The sequence below is a fragment of the Anomaloglossus baeobatrachus genome, chromosome 6 (genome assembly GCF_048569485.1).
Source record: "Anomaloglossus baeobatrachus isolate aAnoBae1 chromosome 6, aAnoBae1.hap1, whole genome shotgun sequence".
In the NCBI taxonomy this organism is placed as follows: Eukaryota; Metazoa; Chordata; class Amphibia; order Anura; family Aromobatidae; genus Anomaloglossus; species Anomaloglossus baeobatrachus.
Genome location: NC_134358.1, coordinates 27,198,659 through 27,220,850, shown reverse-complemented (window position 1 = coordinate 27,220,850; position 22,192 = coordinate 27,198,659). Strand labels below are relative to the sequence as shown.

General features: G+C 41.5%; 1 protein-coding gene across 2 annotated transcripts in view; it reads right to left on the bottom strand.

Annotated features, from left to right (window-relative positions):
• Window positions 1–22,192, bottom strand: part of FAM135B (family with sequence similarity 135 member B) — a 307,425-nt gene that overhangs the window by 31,057 nt on the left and 254,176 nt on the right. For both annotated transcript variants that reach the window (XM_075352841.1, XM_075352842.1), the window contains exons 10-14: window positions 14,296–14,451; window positions 10,212–10,285; window positions 7,929–8,083; window positions 2,818–4,555; window positions 669–829 (exon numbers count right to left, since the gene is read on the bottom strand). In XM_075352841.1, the coding sequence (XP_075208956.1) occupies window positions 669–829; window positions 2,818–4,555; window positions 7,929–8,083; window positions 10,212–10,285; window positions 14,296–14,451 (2,284 nt within the window). The remainder of the gene's footprint in view (window positions 1–668; window positions 830–2,817; window positions 4,556–7,928; window positions 8,084–10,211; window positions 10,286–14,295; window positions 14,452–22,192) is intronic.

Here is a 22,192-nt window from a genome sequence, read left to right as displayed (position 1 = left end):
CTCACCAGGGCAATCAGGATGACATTGGTAATGTTCCGGGATTGTCAAATCTAATGGATGCAACAATCCTAGGTGGCTACAGACTGCTATTTTTAGTCTGGGGGGGACCAATAACAGGGGATCTTCTCCAGTCTGAGAATTCCAGCCCCCAGCTGTCATATCATGGCTGGGTATCAAAATTGGGGGGGACTGCATGCCAAATTTTTAAATGATTTATTTAAATTATTTGCAAAACAAACAACAACCTGCATGCGGTTCCTCTTATTTAGATACACCGCCAAGATAAGAGCACAGATATGCTCTCTCTGTGCTGGGTGTCATGATATGGCGGTGGGACCCTAAGCCAATTTATTTATTTTTACACTACAGACATGCAGACAGTGTCTCTGATTGGTTACAGTCAGACACACTGCCACACAGCGGGAGGATACGTCTGACTGCAACCAATCAGAGATGCAGGGTCTGCTGGTGGACGGCCCCAGAAGTAGCAGTAACAGGCCTTCACATGGGTTTCTCAGCTGAAAAATAAAAAAAAGTTCTGAATCTTAGGATCTTGAAAGACAAGGAAAAGAAAAAGCTAAAAAAAAGAAAACTGTAATAAAATTGAAATCTAATCTGTGTTGTTTTTTTTTTTTTAAATATATGAATAAAATACAGAGATACATTACCATCAAGTCCATGTACACAGACCACAAGGTGGATTCCATCTTCCTGATGTTCCTCCTCCGGTGGAAAATATGGTATATCAGAAGCCAGTGTCAGGAGGTCACTGTACAGGAAGCTTTCAAACTTCAGATGTTTTCTAAACTTTCCTTTAGCCTGATGAAAACTAGAAAAAACACTCATTAGCAGCGTTTATTAATCTTTAATCATATCAGCTCTATTTGAAGAATTAATTGTACTTCAAAAAGAAGGGTAGATGCAAAGACATTGAGTTAGGAAGTCAAAGTGTGCAACCAAAAAAATAGATAGAAAACATGACCCACTGAAAATCCAAAATCCTTGAAAAATCTGTGAGATTTTGCAAAAAAAACAAGGATATTAGAAGAACTATGGAAATAGAAAGAGGAAAAGCTACCTGAAAGGACATTAAAGAGGTGGTCTATGTATGCTAAGCAGACAGAAGGAGGCAAGATGCTTGTCTATGTCTAAAATGTTGGGCAACTGAATGACTATGTATGACAATGTAGAGGGATGGATTTATGAGACCTGACATGTTTCGTCACATGATTTAGCCTGATAAGAACCTCCCACGAGGAACTTATGGAAAAGAGAGTCCAATGCCATCATACAATGGAAAAGGATATTGAGTGTGTAAGTGGGTGTAAAGGCCGCTTTACACGCTACGACATATCAAACGATATGTCGTCGGGGTCACGTTGTTAATGACGCACATCCAGCCGTTTGACATATCGTAGCATGTAACACAAATGAGCGACTATGAACAAGCAAAAATACTCACCTTATCGTTGCTCGTTGACACGTCGCTCATTTTCAAAAAATCGGTCCTCCTTCTGTGCTCCAGTTGTTCATCGTTCCCGAGGCAGCACACGTTGCTCCGTGTGACACCCCGGGAACGATGAACTTCAGCTTACCTGCGTCCCGCTGGGAATGCGGAAGGAAGGTGGTGGGTGGGATGTTTACGTCCCGCTCATCTCCGCCCCTCCGCTTCTATTGGCCGGCCGCTGTGTGACGTCGCGGTGACGACGAACGTCCCACCCCTTCAGGAAGTGGATGTTCGCCGCCCACAGCGAGGTCGTTTGGAAGGTAAGTACGTGTGACGGGGATTAACAACATTGTGCAACACAGGGAGGAAATTGCCCGTGCCGCACAAACGATGGGGGCGGAAGCGATCGCAAATGCGATCACACAAGAAATCGATGCATGTAAAGCAGCCTTTAGGCTCAGCCACCCCAGACCTGTAAATCCACTGTGTGTAAAGTGTAATGTTTGAATTTGATGTTATGGTGTAATGTGTTCATAGAGCCACTAGGTGGTCACAATGTATTAACTGCTTTCCTGGTCTTCCCGGGTTATGGAGAATTAATGGCAGGAAGAAGTTTAGTTAGTAAAAAGGTTAGGAACAGGAAGGAATAGGAGAGTCCCTAGAGGAGAGTGATAGGCTGCATCTTCGGGAGACATGGCAGGTAGAGAACCGTGTTCACTTCAATTTGGTATGACCTTCGGGTCGAATACGGGTCTTGGACATGCAGGGTCCTGGCGAGGGGAGGACTGTCATAATTGCGTCCCAAGGGGTCGGTCGAGTCCATGCGGCCTGGGTGTTGTCCCTTCCCTGGCGTATACCCAATGAATTCCCTCTGTCGGCAGAAGATCAGTGGGCTCTTAAGCGAAGAGCAGGTCCTGACAAAACCGGGCAGAGGACTGCTGGCACAGAAGGCCCCGTCAATAGCTTTCAGCTAAATTCCTGTTGGTGGGATGAGGGGTGACTGGAAGAACTTTTTGATTCTGCCATGTAAAATGATGCAAAAAAAAAAGGATGAGGGGCTTGGGGGCTCTATTGGAAGCCCGAGTACCAGGGAAGCGGTCAGTCGGAAAAATAAAGTATATCCTTGTTGCTAATGTCAACTCCATCGAGGGTCAAGAGTGTGCCCACCTAAGGCGTGATGAAGAATTGTACTGTATGTGAAGGTTACAAGTAAAGACACTTTGTTGAAGGAACTTGTGAGAGTGTCAGTGTTTATGTCGCCCTTCCAACAAGTGTGTGAAACATTTCCCACTGGAACAATTTCAGTGGAGGATACATAGTATGATAGGGCTGTATATATGTTCTGTATGTTTTGTTATTCCATATCTCACCTGAGCATTCTTTCATTAATCTCTTCATCAGTATCTGAAGAATTCTCAGAGATAACCCCAAAAGATCCCAAAGGTTGTCTCGTTATCGGGAACAACAGTTGCTTTGCAGAAAATCCAGGGATCGCCGGAGAGTCTTTTTGTATTGAAGAAAAAGGCAAACAAGTGGCGGTGCAGGAAACCGACAAATTAACCATTTCACGCCTTCCATCCATTGCAATTACAGTTGACCCACCAGTGTTTGTCTCTGATACAGATGGACAGACACTCCCATTCCCTTTATTTATTTGGTCCTTATCACATATTTCGTGATCAGAACCTGAATCAAGCAACTGATCGCTACTAGAGTCATCTGTGAGTTCAATCTCTTGTAAAAATGGAAATTCATCCATAGTTTCTGTCGATGGAGACATTATGGAGATATCATTGTGGAAAGTATCTCCATCCACCATGGTGCCCATTGAAAAAGGTGTTGAGTTCAGCATTCCAGGTACCTTACTTAGACATTCGGAGAAACATTCGTTCTCCTGGTTGCTTGAACTGCACAGAAGTGAGGGAACGTACAGCTCATCTTCATCAAAGCCAAGTTTATTAGTCTCTAAGTGAAAATTCTCTAAACTACTATTGGAGTTTGAAATTAAACCTAAAACCTCAACTTCTTGCATTGTCGACTCTACAGGTAAAGTAAGATGTCCAGAAGGTCTGATTTTCTCAGTCCTTTCAGTGCCATAGTTTTTCGCTGAAACTTCTGCTTGACAATCTTCATCACCTTCATTTTTGGACAAGGTATCATCCAGAGACTCTGCGGGACTACTAATTTGTGGCGCGGAAACAGATTTTGTTAATTTTGCAAGTTCTACCTCCCGTTCCTCTTCTTCAAATGGCAAAGAGTTGATGGAGCTTAGCGAGGCCTGTATCCCACTTGGTAAACTTGTGTTACTTTCCGTCTTTCCTTCTTCCAAAGAATTTCTATGCATTCCAGGTTTCCTGGACAAGTGATGAAGAAGTTGCTTATCGCAAGTTGAGTCCATTTTTTTAGTTCGGATGTCACACCATGCTACAGAGCTTGGCTCACTTTCGATTCCAGAATCTGATATGACTGAGGAGGACCTTTTGATGACACTTGATATCAAGGGGAAATCATCATGCTTGTCACCATGAAAAGTCTTGGTGACAACAGCATTTTTCAAGGACCTACTTATTAATTCAGTACTGTTGCTTTTGGAAAGTATGTGAACACCCTGATGTAACGTTCTGTTATCTGGACCTAGATTGGATGTGCAGTCACCAACAAGTTCTTGCATTGCAATATTTTCAAAAGCTTGGTTATCACCAAGAACATCCACCTTTACCATAGACTGTCCACCATTGTCTGCATCTACAGAAGACTCTCGTTGATTAGCTGAGGCACTGACATGATGATTAAGTTCCTCAGGAAGGACTTCAATGGGTCCAATGCCTTCTGAGTCTTCTACAGTTTGATCTTCAGAAGTTGCTTGCTCAGTGCTTTGCATTAATACATCCACCTCCGTGACGGTCATCACGTCTTGGTTTCCAGAAGTTCCTTGAAAGTTGTGTGTTAGAGTTCGAACTGTATCAAAACTGTCTGGAACATCTACACATGAACTTGTCTTCTCGAAAGATGCATTTTCATGAACTGTGGTAGTTTGAATGAAATGGGAACTTAGATTATTTTTTAACAGATTTTCAGAATCATTTGCGGTTTCCACAAGTTTCACACCTGCAAGATATGAAGATAAAAGTAGAAAAAAATGGATCAAGCTTAGGTACATAAAATTCAAGGGTTGCAATTAGACTATTCCAAAAAAGGACCATTTGCCTTGACTACGAGCTTCAAGAACATGAGACTACCACAAAAATGATATGACGTTACCCAAAATGATAACATATCCAAGAGATTTGATACCATTTCTACATAGGCATCAGACTTCACGTGATTGGGGCTATTCATTAATTCGCTACACAGCTGGTGGAAATAAATGCTACTTATTGGGATAATACTTTGATGTTGTGCATCATTCTTATGATGGGTTGGACCCACCAGTCAAAGAGTTGTGGTATTGCCTAACAATATGCCATCACTTTATTTTATGGAAGTACCCATTAAGTGTGAATCCAGAGGAGAACCTAAAAAAAAATCACTAGGGACTAGTGATGGGTGAACTCGGACTGTAAAATTCAGGATCCATGCCGGATACCTAGTATCCAAACACTGACCCCGGGCAAAGAGTTATCAGGGAACTCTGTGTAACTATCGGAATTCTGCTACCCGGGTAATAAAAAATAAGGGAACAAGAAAGAAAATACGAAATACAGCAGGAGCGTTATACTTACCATTTGTGCCACAAAGTGCTCGATAAATTTGCCATATCTTTAAATATATTACTGCTGTCCATTATGTGTCAGCACCAGGCAATTTGTGAATAAATTAATTCCACTATTTCTCCACACATAAAAATTGAGAGGTAATTAGTTAACATTTTGTGATCAGAAAATAACTATCCAGCCACCAGTTGGGCCGCATTGGATGTACCCCAAATTTTTTAGGGTAAGTCAGAAGATGTAGAAGATGTAGATTCCATCCATTGAGGTCCCTTTCTTACCTGTATCTCATGCATTCTAGGATGAAAAAGTGTTAACTAAGCACTTAACAATTTTTTCAATGACCAACAACTATGTATGAGGCTCCTAAGAATTGCAACTTTTTAGATCTTTTTAAAAAGTGGAGAATGTTGAGCGATTTTGCAAAACATTTGAAAGTTTTTGCAGTAAGAAGATGAACATATTGCCCCATTTCCACCATGAAGACACCAGTGTTATTATCATAATGCATTATGCATAATGTGTACTATAAAATGCATTAGTAATGTTAAAAACAACAATGTAAAAAGGAATTAATGTTTGGGACTAGCCCAGAATGGTGGGGCTAAAGTGAGGAGATAGTTACGGTTTCCTTTCAAGAGGGCATACAGGGCCTAGCGCGCAGTAGTGATAGACCTAAGGTCTGACTAGTGACAGGAGATGGAGGTAGAAAATAGTGTGATCCTGAATACAGAAAAAGAGAGAAAGTTGTCCGAAGGATGGCATAATCGATTCGAGAGGAGATGGGTCCTGGGACAGTAGGCTTAGCAGTATGGCCTCCAAGCTTGTAACTCAGACTAGTAACATGCCAGGACAGAACAGAGAATGTGATACAAAGAGAGTGGCCAGGGTGGGCGCTTCAAAGCATCAGAAATAGAGGAGTTTAGGTTTGGCCATACTGGTTCAGTATTTCCTTTCAGAGGAACACAACGTGAAACTACGTGTTGAGAATAGGACTCACTACTTGAACTGCAGCACTCACCTGGATTGGGTTGACGGGACCGAGATTGTGCTGAAGAAGCAGAGGTTGTGTTTGGAGAAGTAATAGACTGTGTAAGACAATGCTCCGTGATGTAAAGGAAACGTTCATGAAGCTATGACCCCATTATCTACTTTACATACGTACTACCCAATTATCATTAAAGGGGTTTTCCATTACTTTTACATTGATGACCTGATCCTTATGCGGGCTTTGCATGCTGCGACATCGGTAACAATGTGTTACCGACGCTGCAGCGATAGTCCCCGCACCCGTCGCAGGTACGATATCTTGTGATTGCTGCCGTAGCGAACATTATCGCTATGGCAGGTTCACATGCACTCACCTGCCTTGCGACGTCGCTCTGGCAGGCAAACCACCTCCTTACTAAGGGGGCAGATCGTGCGGCATCATAGCGACGTCACACGGCAGGCAGCCAATAGAAGCGAAGGGGCAGAGATGAGCGGAACGTAAACATCCCGCCCACCTCCTTCCTTCCGCATAGCCGGCCGGAACGTAGGTAGGAGATGTTCCTCGCCCCAGCGGCTTCACACACAGCGATGTGTGCTGCCTGCTGGAACGAGGAACAACATTGTACCGTCGCAGCAGCGGTACTATGGAAATGTCGGACCCTACACCGATCAAACGATAACGACGCTTTTGCGCTCGTTAATCGTATGTAAAAGGCTTTACACACTACGATGTTGACAGCGATGCCGGAAGTGCGTCACTTTCAATTTGACCCCACCGACATCGCACCTGCGATATCGTAGTGTGCAAAGCCCGCCTTAGGATAAGTTATCATCAATGTCTGATCAGCCAGAGTCCGACACCCTGCATCTCCACCGATCTCCTATGTTTGGTCCCGGCTGCGGCAGCAGGCATCCAGAAATGCTCAGTTCCGGCACTGCTTCGTCTTCTTATAGCAGCCAAGGCCGCGTGCTGCACATCTGCCTCCTAATGATTAGAATTAGAGGCGGATCTGCAGTACTTGGCTGCGGCCACTATCAAAAAATGGAGCAGCTCAGAAACTGAGCATTTCTGAGTTCCTGCTGTTGCCGCCAGAAGAAGAGCTGATTGGTGGTGGTGTGGACTGTCGGACCCCGGCCGAAGGGACATTTATGACCTATCCTAAGGATAGGCCATCAATTTAAAGACGTAGATAAACCCTTTAAGTAAAGAGTTTCTTGGAATAGTGGTCGCCTTGGTTGAACTTTCTACCATTTGGTCCTGGCACAGCCAAAGTCAACGGCATCTCGTGGCCTGCAAGGACGTAAGGTCCCAGTAGCACAAGTCCACATGCCCAGCCAGGACCTCCACCTTCTGGGACATAAGAGACGAGTACCTCACCCTTAGCTATCGCCCCTCACCATACAAAGGTTTGTGACAAATTGTGCTACTTTCTGATGATAGAAAATGGTCAAGAAGGTTTTGATGAATTCCTTCCACAATGTCGAGTTTTCTTTATAGTCTGTATGAAGCCATTAGCATCCTCCTCTTAAAATGGTGTTATTCTGCCAATTAATATGTTGAACAATATAGAGGCACAACATGGCAGCTTACGCCGTTCTGATAGCTCCATACTATGGCCCTAATGGGATGCCAAGTGCTTATAAAAAGCCCTCGCAGAAAAATGTCTTGTATTAGGCTATGTTTGTATATCTGAAATATACAAAGACACGTAACTGTAGAGGTTCCATCAATGATCAGAATAGTATACAATGGAAAAATGCAGAAAAGCTATAATAAGAACCTTTTTTGGGGTTTTCCACATATCGGTCTTCAAAAATGATAGGCAACGAGTTCCAGTCTCCGTCAATGTCCAGACATTCAACAGGTAGAGGAGGCATGCTGGTGAAGTACTCCGAGCTCCTGACATCCACTGACAAGTTACCGTGACTTTGAATCCTACAAACAGCAAATTAATAATAAAACTACATGGATTTTCCATTGCATATATATATATATATATATATATATATATATATATAAATAAAAAAAAATATATATATATATATATATATATGTATATATATATATATATATATATATATATATATATATATATATATATATATATATAAATTAAAACCTGGTGCTCTTAAAATTAAAAATAAATATATATATTTATATATAGACACAGTATATAAAACTAACATCCTGCATAATCCATACCTTGCACTCCATCTCCAAGATCTCTCTCATGCTGTGCCAGTGTTCTGGAATGTGCTATCCCAAATAATCTGACTAATATTTAAGGACACATCTCTTTAGAGAGGCCTATCATCTCAACTCACTAACCTAACTCTCCACTATTTCCTCCTTCTAAATGTGAATCCTAATCTGCTTCCTCCTATTTATCTGTCTCCACATCCTCTATGCACACTATAACTGCACATAGGCAATTTCTGGTTGATGACCGGAACGTGCAGCTATATATGAAAACCCTTCTTTTTTATAATGATGGCCGGACCGTACATAACAAGCATGTTCTTCCTATTGTGCCCCCCCTATTTCCTTATAGACTGTAAGCTTGCAAGCAGCGGCCGCATGCCTCCTGCAAATGAGTAAATATGTCTTTTTTGTTTTTATTGCGTGTACATGTCCCTGCTTAATTGTAAAGTGCTACAGAATATATTGGCACTATATGAATAAAATTATTATCTACTTTATAAGGTGATGGACCCACAAACCCATTAATACTGTCATGAGGGTGCCTCGACAGAAAGTGATACCTTCTATTTTTGGAGATCATAGCCCAGGGCTTCATACTCACTTGATCAGGTTAATACTGCTGGTTTTGCAGATTCTCCATTATCCAGCGCTGCTAGGGTTAAGTAGATCCTCTGGTCTCCTGAGCTCTTAATGAAAGCTATAACCAGCTGTTCTCTATTGCTAATCAGCTCTGCTATAAAGACTTCTCTCCTAATCCAGGTAATCGCTGGTGATAGTTTCTGCTTTACTTGCCTCTAGAGGGAACCTGTGAGCTGAGGACCAGGAAGACATTCAGAGAACATTTTCTGTGTGAAAGTTATGTTGCTTTCCTTTTCTTAGTCCTTTGGTTTTCCCCCTCTGGTCCGTTCCTCATTATTATTACCTTTTGTTGTTTGGAGTGCTTTGTATGATTGCTGTTTAATTTTACCCTGTCTGTCTAAAGCCTGCTTTACACCATATGATCCAGCATACGATATCGTATGCGATCATACCCACCCCCATCGTATGTGCGGCACGTTCAATTTGTTGAATGTGTCGCACAAACGAGTAACCCCCCGTCACACGTACTTACCCGTCCATACGACCTCGATGTGGGCGGCGAACATCCACTTCCTGGAGTGGGAGGGACGTTCGGCGTCACATCGACGTCACGCGGTAGCCAGCCAATAGAAGCGGAGGGGCGGAGATGAGCGGGACGTAAACATCCCGCCCACCTCCTTCCTTCCGCATAGCCGGTGGGAGCCGCGGGATGCAGGTAAGATCTGTTCATCGTTCCCGGGGTGTCACACACTGCGATGTGTGCTACCCCGGGTACGATGAACAACCTGATGTTCAATTTTTAGGAATTGAATGACGTGCGTGCAATCAACGTTTTACTGTTCAATCGCAATCGCACGTAGCTGTCACACGCTGCAATGTAACTAACGATGGCGGATGTGCTCAACTTACGACGTGACCCCGCCGACACATCGTAAGATATATTGTAGCGTGTAAAGCGCCCTTTATCCTCTCTGTGTCTTCAACCTAGAGCAGGACTAGTGTTCCCACTACCCTGCACACAATACAGGGCTGAGCCCAGGGAAAGACAGGGATAGGCACATGATCGGCGACGGGGGTAACAACCCAAATACGCACATTAGGTAGTGCAGGGATCAGTCTCAGATGAGTTTAGGTGACCATGCTCCTCTTTTCCTAGCGCCAGGACCCACTTTTAAAATGTGTAGCCTTTGTGTTGCGGCGCTCCGCGAGGGTTCCGGTGTAACTGACGGAACCCGGTAGTCACTCTGTGACAAATACACATTAAATATATTAACCCACTTACAGGTCTTCTTGAAGCGTGAGAGCTGCGGGTTTTTCATGTTCAGTGTAGAAAAATGCTTCAGAGAATCTTCTGACCTGTGAGAATCATAAAATAACATTTAGAGCATTTACACATGAAATAAAGTGTGCAGTGACGAAGGTGACGGGAGCTTATCCCTGATAACTCTATATGAACAGATGAGGGCACCAAAACGTGACCATTACCCCAGGAATTATACAATTATAGGTTTTTGGATTTTAAACAAAGGATTTTAGAGATAATATATCAAGTGCTCTGTGTATGGGAATCCAGGGAGATAGCTGTCTGCAAAATGAGCAGTCGTCTCACAACTATCGCTTGTCTATTGCCAGTTAACATTAATCATAGTATTTAAAGAGGAGTTCAAAAGTGGACATTTCTAGATCTTATTTTATTCACCGTGGTCCCCTGGGCATTTCACTTTTTATTTTTTTCAAATCCACTATACGGTTCCAGAGATATGTACCTTTTTATTTGGTGCCAATTTTTATGGTTTGTTACAAGGGGGTGTGGCTAACAGGGTAATTATGCAAAGCAGCCTAAAGACACGCCCCAGAGGATCCTATGAACTACTATTCCATAAATATAGACCATAAATATTAATACTAAATATAAATCCCCATGGGAATAAAATAAGAGTAAACCCTGCCCACTTCTGACCTTGTGATGGATCCACTTTAAGAACTATAGGTATAAGAAAAGCTGTAAATGTAAATCATGATGTGAGGAGGATACATACAGAATAATATTCTTCAATACTGTTTTATTGAATTAGTTTTTTCTGGTAGCTACGTATAAAATGGTAGAATATGAGAATATGATACCAAGGGATATATACAGGTATGGGGGATATATACCGTGGTTTTCTATTATTATATTTAGTATTTACATGTTTAATAGCAACTCCAAAAAACATAATGATAGGGGTTTTAGATTGTGAGCCCCAATGGGGACAGTGTTGCCAATGCATGTAAAGCGCTGTGGAATTAATAGCGCTATATAAATGAATAAATATTATTATTAATTAAAATGGTTTCCCAGTGCCATTGACTTCTACATTAGACAGTGAGTGCCACTGACAAAATTGTAACATCAGCTACCTTCCATGATGCACACACATAGAGTAGATGTATTAGGCCTGAAGAAACTGGTGTATTTACTGTGAAAGCCTATGTCAGAATTTCTACATAGTCCTGATATTAAAATGAAAATGAGCATTTTGTGAGTCCAGAGAGAGTGTTCAGAGTCTACTTGTATTCAGTATTCGCTCACCAAGCCTGACTAACTGCAGCAGCTTGTACTGAGCAATGTGAGATTTCAACAGCAGCAGTGAGGAGGAACACCAAGGAGTTGCAATGAAAGTAGATAGGTGAAGATTCAGTGCAGCAGGGAAGAGGGACAATGAGGAGCTGTCATTCAGACTAGGTTGGCTGGGATTCAACAGCAGCAGGGAGGAGGGACACTGAGGAGCTTTTCAGGATAGAGAGATAGGGTTAGCAGCAGGGACACTTAGGAGCTGTTAATCAGGCTAGGTGGAAGGAGATTCAACAGCTAAAGGGAAGAGGGACACAGAGAAGATGTCATTCAAGATCGGTGGAAAGGGATTGAGCAGCAACAGCAGGGAGGAGGGACATTGAGGAGCTGTCATTCAGGCTCGGTTGGCAGGGATTTTCCAGCAGCAGGAAGGAGGGACACTGAGGAGCTCTTAATCAGGCTAGGTTCATGGACATTCAACACATGCAGGAAAAAGGACTCTAAAACCTGTCTTTCAGGATAGATGGTAAGGGATCAGTAGCAGCATGGACACTGAGGAGCTATAAATTAGGCTAGGTTCATGGACATTCAACACATGCAGGAAAAAGGACACTAAAACCTGTCTTTCAGGTTAGGTGGTAAGGGATCAGTAGCAGAATGGTCATTAAGGAGCTATAATCAGGCTATGTGGATAGAAATTCAACAGCTGCAGGGAAGAGGCACACTGAGGAGATGTCATTCAGGATAGGTGGATAGAGATTCAGCAGCAGCAGCAGAGAGGAGGGACATTGATGAGCTGTCATTCAGGCAACGTTGGCAGCGATTTTCCAGTGAAGGACCACAAAGGAGCTGTCACTGAAACTAGATGGGTGGAGATTCAGTGCAGCAGGGAAGAAGGGCAATAAGGAAACGTCATTCAGACTAGGTTGGCTGGGATTCCACAGCAGCAGGGAGGAGAGACACTGAGGAGCTCTTTAGGATAGATAGGTAGGGATCAGCAGCAGCAGGGAGGAGAGACACTGAGGAGCTCTTTAGGATAGATAGGTAGGGATCAGCAGCAGCAGGGAGGAGAGACACTGAGGAGCTCTTTAAGATAGATAGGTAGGGATCAGCAGCAGCAGGGAGAAGAGACACTGAGGAGCTCTTTAGGATAGATAGGTAGGGATCAGCAGCAGCAGGGACACTTAGCAGCTGTTAATCAAGATAGGTGGATAGGGATTCAGCAGCAGCAGGGAGGAGGGACATTGAGGAGCTGTCAAACAAGCTAGGTGGGCAGGGATTCACCAACAGCAGAATATTCTGAATATATTATTATATAGACCTCTTTGGCCTGATAAAACTGACACATCTACAGTGAAACCCCATGTCAGAATTTCTACTTACTCCTGATATTAAAATGAGCATTTTTTTAATCCAGCTATAGAGGGAGAGTTCATGAGTCTAGATGTATTCAGCATTCCCATATGCAGCTTGACTAACAGTTGCAGCTTGTATTGAGCAATTTGAGATTCCACCAGCAGCAGCAGTGAGGATGGACACCGAGGAGGTATTAATGAGACTAGTTGAGTAGAGATTCAATAACAGCACGGAAGAGGAACACCAAGGAGCTATCATTCAAGCTAGGTTGGCAGGACTTCCCAGCAGCAGGGAGGAGGGACATTGAGGAGCTGGTAATCAGGCTAAGTGTATGGAGATTTATTAGCTGCAGGGAAGAGGGACACTGAGGAGTTGTCCTTAAGGATAGGTGGGTAGAGATTCAGCAACCAGGAGGACTCTTAGAGCTGAAGAGATGAAAAACTCCCGGGGTAGTTGTCTGTTTTTTTCCCTCTCTTACATCTGACTATCTCTGTTCTGCTACATCAGACCGTGTCATTCAGATGTAGCAGAGCACAGACAGTCAGAGACACTAAATCTGTCTACATCCAACATCAATCAGTTGTATCAGAACTAAGATGGTCAGACAAGCTACCTTAGATGCAGCATCTCTCATCGTCTACATCTGACTGTCTCTACTTTACTACATCTGACCTCTCAGCTCTGCTACATCAGAGACCCTACAGTTTCATAGTTGAAGAAGAAGGGTCTCCCAGCAGCACAGAGTAATTCAGCAGAGGAACGTCACAGTCTTATAGGAGGTCAGAGGCACAGAATAATATATGAAAGGCAGTAAGCTGATGCTGTGGTAGGTCACAGATGGACAGTTCCATTTTGAATGATGCAGGGCCCTCTCGCAGCACAGAATATTTCAGGATAGGAACATTGTGATATTGTGTTAGGTCACAAGCTGGAAAGTGCAGGTCCAACCTGCAGCACAGAGTGTTTCAGGGGTATGATAATCTTGTGGGGGGGGGTCACAGACAGAGTTAAACAATGGAAGGAAAATTGTCTTCTAGCAGGACAGAGTATTTCAGGAAATGAATGTCAAGATATTGTAGTTGGTCAGAAGCTGGAAAGTGCAGGTTCCCCCCAAAGCACTGAGTATTTCAGCGGTATGATAATCATGTCACTGGTCACAGTCTCTCACTTTCTCCCTCTCACTTTCACACTTTCTCTCTCCAGACCTGCCGCGAGCCCCACAGCCCTCCTATTAGGGTCTTGACCTCCAGTGTGCTCGTTACTCTAGATGAGCACCCAAGCATTTATAAATTGCTTGACTCAAGCATTTGAGTGCTTGCCCACCACTAGTTAGATGTCATTAGTTTGAGTCTGTTGTAATCTAGCGTCATTTTAGTGTAAGAACGCAAGAAAAGAGAATTATTTAAAGGAATATTTGGCCACAACTTTTCAGAGAAATTACAATGTCCTTACTGACCCGTAGGGTGTGATGTTCTTGGGTGAGGTAGGTGGTCACATCTGGATGAAGTGTCACAATTTCCAAAAATTTGCTCCATGTTACCAATAGCTGGGAACAAACCCAAGCTAAATCCTTACTGATCTGCTCCGTTATAAGATCGGGATTGTCCAGCATCTACAGGAGGCAATATAAGGGGTTACTGACTGTGCATAAACAAAGCAAATTATGACATATTTCATTATATTGACAATTATACAAATTACGCAACGCGGTGTAAGACAGGCATAGGTCACGGTTACAAATTTTTCCTATTAGCTTACACTATTAAGGGTCATTTGGGATCAATGGGAATCCTAGCGGTTGGACCTCCAACGATCACAAAGATGTCCCCCCTCCTATTGGGGATATTCAATGCCCAACGTCATCAGCAGTGGCGCGTGTACCCATATCAATTGTCACTGCTGATGACTCCGGGTTTAGAAGACAGAAGTCCCGGCACTTCCGGACATGCACTAGACCTCCCTGAAGCCAGGACGCATGCACACGCCTTCATAGTGTGCATGACCAGAAATATCGGGACTTCTGATCATGCGCACTGACCCTATGGCAAGCATTGTGAAGCACTGACAGCAGACACAGGTATGTGCGTCACCACTGATGGCGCTGGGCAATGGTCATTGAATAACATGTTAGCACGCCCCTGTAGGTGTGCTTACATGCTAAGGGGCTGGAATGAGAGCAGGAAATAACACCCTTGTGACTAGTCCCCTCGCTCATTAGCATGTCATAAAGGATCTTTAGAAATACCTTTTCTAAAGATCTCTTTATCTATGCTAAGAGTATACAAGGACGGTTAGGCAAGGATTAGCAATATACACCCAGAAGTGCTGGTGGTTCTGGGTGCATATTGGACCTGACAGGTTCCCTTTAATGATTTCCAATGGGAAAACCCACCTATAGTGCACACTGTGCTGTATTTATTATGTGGATAAAGAAGAAACATGTCAATTCTTAAGATATTTTCCTTGAAAAAATGCTCCAAATGTGTTTAGTGAATTAAAGCAGAAAAAAAATCTCCCCATACACAAAAAAATCGTCAAAAACTTCTCATTTTTGACAGTTTTTTTCTTGGGGTGAAAACATCTCAACTAGTGACATTTTTTTTATTTGTGAAAAATTCTTCAAATTTTCCCCTTTTTTTCCAATTGCTTTTTGCGGTTTAGTTTTCAGATTTTTACGTCACCGCGTCTTTTCCACTTCTTTTAAACACAGTAATGAAATACGACTTATTAAAAAAGTTCCAAAGTTTGTTGCAACTCTACACACACATTTTCTGGGGTGATTGTCTGTAAGGCAGTTATTTTGGCACTTTTTTATGACATTTTGCTAAACGTAAGACTTTTAACGTTAAAAAGCGGCAAAATCGGTTGCAAGCAGAAAAAAAGATAAGTTAGGGCTTTGATCAAAATTCATGAATCGCATTTTGATGAATTTGGTGCAGGAAAATATCATTAGGAAGCACAAATCAAAAAAGAGAGGGTCTTTAATTTTGAAGAATTTTTATGATGTAGATTTTTCAGCCTAAAAATTGCTTGGAAAAACAATGCATGTCAACTTAGCCTTCAATATAACATACAATTACGAGAGTAGCATCTAAGTGGTTAGAAGATAAGGGGAGCAAAGAGCCATCCCAGGAAGTCCCCCATATCCACTATGAAGATGTCCCCATAAAGCTGGTGGCATCTAGATAGGTGTAACGGGGGTGTACAGATGGAACAGGGGTTCCTAGATTGACCCTAAGACAGGGGCCACTGTATGGTCCCTTATTGTCACGTAGTACACGGAAGACTCCTGGACCTACCTAGGAGGGTAGTTAGCAGGTAGACCACAACAGGGCAGTAGAGTAGAGAAACCATCTAGAGCAAAAGATTCCCTAACAGAGGCAATAGTAGTCAAGCCCACCAGAGGGCAGTAGAATAGTCAGGATGCCGGATCACAACAAGAGGTCTCGTAAGTACACAGGGAAAAAGAGAGACGTAGTCAGGTGGAAGCAAGGAGTTGGTAGCCAGGAAGTCAAGAGCACAGAAGCGGACAAGGAAGGGGACAGGAACGGAAACAAAGGTATGCTGATGGGGATTGGACAGGGAAATAGACGACTAGGGAACTGAAGAGTGACAGTGGGAGAGACACTGACAGGAAGGGAACAGAGGTCAACAGTAGGTCAGGTGAACACGGAGGTCAGGAGGGAGCAGGGCAGACAACAGTCACTCATGAGCAGAACACAACAGAGCTGGAAATATCACTGGCGTAGTTCCGGAGGTACAGTGCCAAAATATAATGGCCTGACCTCAAAAATCAGGCAGGAAGAATTAACCCTTAATGTGACCTGTATCAGAGGGCTGATATAAGCAAAGGCTCGGTCGCAGCTGACCAGGAATAAATAATGGCACTTATCTTGAAGGTAGACTTGATGGTACTCAGGTTTGAGCCTCCAGCATGGCCAGGTCTCCTATCCAAGGTCTGATACTACTTCTCCCATCCAGGGAGTGGGCCGGAAACCCAGTAACCAAAAACCCACAAATAATCACAGACAAGGGTAAACGAAAACTTGTGAACACTGCACTCAAACACTAAGGAGGGACAGTATGTGAACTGGGGAGCAACGCAAAAGGGTAGGAAATAAATACAAAACTGGAGGACTCACACACCACACAGAACCACAACTTGTAGATCACCATAAAACTGAAGCAAAAGCTGGCCACATTAGAGGCTCGAACCTGGCTACCATCAAGCCTACCTTCGAGATAAGGGACAGCGCAGGGGCCCCAGTCTTAGAGTCCGCCTAGGAGCCCTTGTTCCACCCATGCACCCCCGTGACAATAGCTTTCCAAGGAAAACAAAATGTCAAAACACACCTCTTTTCCTTACCTATGAATTAAACCTAAAAAAAAAACAACAAAAATCATAAAAAACAAAACTATTAAAAAAATATTTCTGGCACACAGCGAACACAATAAAAAACAATTTATAGAAATAATGCAAGAAAAGCATTGCCTCAACTGGCTCCATTGCAAAAATTAAAAAAGTTACATATTTTTCTTTTTTTGTAAAGTCTCTTTTTATTCTTTAAAAAGGAGTAAAGCATAAAAAAAAAATCCCAGAAAAATTTATATTGATGGCAATGAACCACAGAGCAAACTCACCAGGTTACTTATTTTCTAAATCGTGAATGATGTAAAAACAAAATCTCACCAACAACAAGTGGTGCAGTTTATTTATTTTTTCCCCCATTTTGCTTAAGAAAGGATTTTTTTTTCTTATTTTTCAGAAAATGGTAAATTATAGGGCGTCATTGAAGACAATAACATGTGCCGGAAAACATAAGCTCTCGTACCGCTATTGATGGAAAAAAAAAGTTTACGGCTGTTGGAAGACAGTGAGGAAAAATACAAAAGTTAATAAACTGTTGGACTTGAAGTGGTTAAAATATTTCATCTGGACTGATGCATCATGGAGTTTTTACTTCTCTATAGTAAAAAATTGGAAACCAATCAACAGTGATGTTACCGATGAACATCCGGGGCTATGTTTGAAGGGGCCACCAGGTGGCGATGCACGACCATCAGTAAAAACGTAACGCTCAGCATTTTTGTAGGTTACATGAGACATCGGGTGAGACATAGCTACTAGGGATGATCAAATACCTCAATTTTTCTGAATAGGTCGCCGCTATGCGAATATTCGATGCGCAATGTAAGTCTATGGGAAGCCCGAATAGTTCCAAATAGTTGTTATTCGGGATTCTCATAGACTTACATTGCGCATCGAACATTAATAGTCGAATAGCGGCGACCTATTCGGAAAATATTCGCAAAGTCGAATATTTGAGGTATTCGATCATCCCTAGTAGCTACCTCCGGTAATGGTCCATTGAGGATGATGTTCATTGTGTTATTAATTACAGGTTAATTAACACATAATTAAATTATAACGTTCCCATAAGTAATTCTCAGATTCTGAAAAGTGCGAAACTTCAAACGATATCGCTGTTTATGATATCACTGATTATTAAAGGTGTTGTCCAATGGTTTTACATTGATGGTCTATCCTTAGAGGCACTTTGCACACTACGACATCGCAGCTGCGATGTCGGTGGGGTCAAATCGAAAGTGACGCACATCCGGCGTCGCAGGCGATATCGTAGTGTGTAAAGCATTTTTGATACGATTAACGAGCGCAAAAGCGTCGTAATCGTATCATCGGTGTAGCGTCGATCATTTCCATAAATTGGGAAAGACCGATGTTACGATGTTGTTCCTCGTTCCTGCGGCAGCACACATCGCTGTGTATGAAGCCGCAGGAGTGAGGAACATCTCCTACCTGCCTCCACCGGCTATGCGGAAGGAAGGAGGTGGGCGGGATGTTTACGTCCCGCTCATCTCCGCTCCTCCGCTTCTATTGGCCGCCTGCCGTGTGACGTCGCTATGACGCCGCTCGAGCCGCCCTCTTAGGAAGGAGGCGATTCCCCGGCCAGAGCAACGTCGCAGGGCAGGTGAGTGCATGTGAAGCTGCCGTAGCGATAATGTTCGCTACGGCAGCTATCACCATGATATCGCAGCTGCGACGGGGTGTGGGGACTATCGCGCTCGGCATTGCAGCATCGGCTTGCGATGTCGTAGTGTGCAAAGTGCCCCTTAGTATTGGTTACCAATGTCTGATCATCCGGGGTCCGACATCCCGCACCCCCCACCGATCAACTGTTTCCGATGCCAGCGGAGGCAGCAGGGGGCCGGAAATGTTCAGTTCCGGATCTGCTCCATCAACTGATACTGCCCATCCGCGTCCTATTGATATGAATGGGAGGTGGAAGTGCAGTACCAGGCCGCGGCCACTATCAGAAGACGGAGCATTTCCAGAACTGAGCATTTCCTGCTGCCTGCTGCTGCCGTCGGCACCGAGAACATCTGATTGGCCGCTGCTGCCGGATGTCAGACTCAGCCAATCAGACATTGATGACCTTTCCTAAGGATAATCCATCAATACAAAAGTAGTGGACAACCCCTATAATAATATTATAAACCCTCAAGAGATTACTTTAAACCTGATATCTCAGCTTAGACAAACGGTAGACAAACAAAAAGAAGAAACCTGATTGGCTGCAGTCTGTGAATTGATTACCTAAAGTGATAATCTACTTCATTGATTAATATTTTGGTAAAGCCTCATCGATACACCACATTAGTAAATTTAGGACCCATATTAAATATTCAGAACAGACAATTTTCATTTTTGTGCTTTCTTTTTACCCGCTACTATTTCAAACAGTTATAACTTGTTTTTTGCGTCAGCAAAGAGTTATGAGGGTTTGGGTTTTTTTTGCAGGATGGTTGGTTGTTTTGAATGACACCTTAATTTTAACATAAAAAATAAAGAAAAATGACAAAAAAAAAAATCACAAAAAAAGGCATGAAAGGGAAAAAAAAAGCAATTCTTCCATTGCTTTTTGACTTTTAATTTTACGGAATAAAAATGACCTACAAACTGTACGATTACAGAAATAAAAAAATATTTATTTATTTATTATTTTTTTATTATTTATTTTTTACAAAATTCAGAATTTTTTTAAGCCAATATATATATATTTTCAAGACACAAAACTTTGTGGGGGCTTGTGTGTCAAGCTGGTGTTTTTATTGATACAATGATTTGGTCACTTCTTATTGCATTTTTTTATTTTTCCGGAATAAAAATGACTACAAACTGTACGATTACAGAGATACCAAAAATTTAAAGTTTTTTTTTTTAACATTTTTTAGCTTAAAAAAATTCGAAATTTTGTCAAATAAAAAAAAAAAATATATATATATAATAATAATAATAAATAATATTTGCACATAACTTTGTGGGGGCTTATTTTTTGTGTGTCAAGCTGGTGTTTTTATTGCAACAATAGGGTATATTCTGTGATTTGGTCGCTTCTTATTGCATTTTTTTCTGTTGTTGACTGAAAAACTACAATTCTAATCTTTTGGTTTGTTTCCGCTTTACAGCATTTACTGATTGGCTCAGTTTTATATTTTGATAGATCAAACTTTTCTGAATGCAGTGATAACAAATATATGTATTTTTTTTCTCTTTTTTATTTTTCTATTATATTTTTTTATTATTTTTTTCTTTCTTTTTTTAATTTGTCTATTGTTAACTGGAGAATAGGGAGGATTCAAATTTTTATATATTTTTTTAGCATTCTACAAACTATTTTTTTCTACTTTTTACTTTGCTAGTCTCCCCTAGTCCCGTTTTATTACAAACTGCAACCCCACAGTTTTGCTGTATGCAGTAAAAATGATAGCCTCCTATGATGCCCAGCCACAGGCCAGTCATCACTGGAGATATCATGAGAGATGAGGGGTGTTCAGCCATCCAACGGATGTCATTGCAACTCATTGTATCCCAGAAGGACCGATCGATGGCCAAACTAACGTCTGAGATAGATTGCAGTGATTGACAGCGGCAGGTAAAAGATGAACAGCAGTGATAGGTGGGGGTGCTGATCTCGCCAGTTAGAGGCATATGCCAGCTAGATGATATTTTGTAAAAAAAAAATAATATATATATTTATATATATATATATATATGTATATATATATATATATATAGATATAGATATAGATAGATATATATATATATATATATATATATATATAAATGTAAAATATATATAAAATATATAAATATATAAATAAATATAACTATAATATATTATTATATACAGTATAATATAAATAAAATAAACATAATAAATATAAATAAATATATAAATACATATTAATAAATATAAATAAATATCTATAATATTATAGATAGATATGAATATATATATATATATATATATATATATATATATATATATATATAAAATTAATAATATATAACAATATAACTTTTTGTATATATATATATATATAATTTTATTTTTTTATTTTTTTTATTTATATATATATATATATATATAAACAAAATAAAAAATAAAATAAATATATATATCTATATAGTTTTATTCATTTCATTTTTTTAATTTGACAAAATTTAGAATTTCTTTAATCTAATAAAATATATATATACAAAAAAACCTTTACATGTGTGGCATCTGCCCTTTGTCTTTATAGGGGTTATCCCATAAACAACCTACGGTACATCAACTGTCCACAGTATACAGTAGGTGATCAGTTCGTTCGACCATTGTTTACAAGCACAGAGGTCTCAAAGACTCGTTTGTGAATGAAGCTGCAGTGAGCATGTGCAGCCTCTGGCTTACCAACTGTCTGTATGAGTAATGGCTGCACATGCTCACAACCGCTCCAATTACACAGTTAGGGCTCGTGCGCACGTAACTGCTGAATATTCTGCAGCGATTTGACAGCACATGTGCGTTTCAAATCAATGCAGAAACACTGCATAAAGGATGTAGAAAAAAGCCGATTTCCTGCGCTCTGGCTGCTGCCCCCACCATAGACAGAGCGGGAGCTGCATCCATAGCGCACGGAATAATTGACATGCTGCTTTTATGAATGCACGTATTTGGGTAAAAAATGTAGCACCCAAATCGCTGCGTTCATAAAAGCATCGTGCGCACGTGTCATGCACAATCTACATAGACTGTGCAGGGGACGCAGGACGCATGCATTTACACTGCAGTGCAATACGCAGTGTAACTGCATGCAATTACGCAACGTGCGCATGAGCCCTTAACCTTCAGAGGTCTCAATAGCAGGACCCCCACCGATTCCTGCCAACCAAGTGATCACAAGTGATCCAAGTGCAAATCCTTTAAAATATTAAAAATAGTTACATTTGCTTAAAAACCAACAAACAGTGAACACTGTAAAAAAAAACTAAACATACAAAATACTAG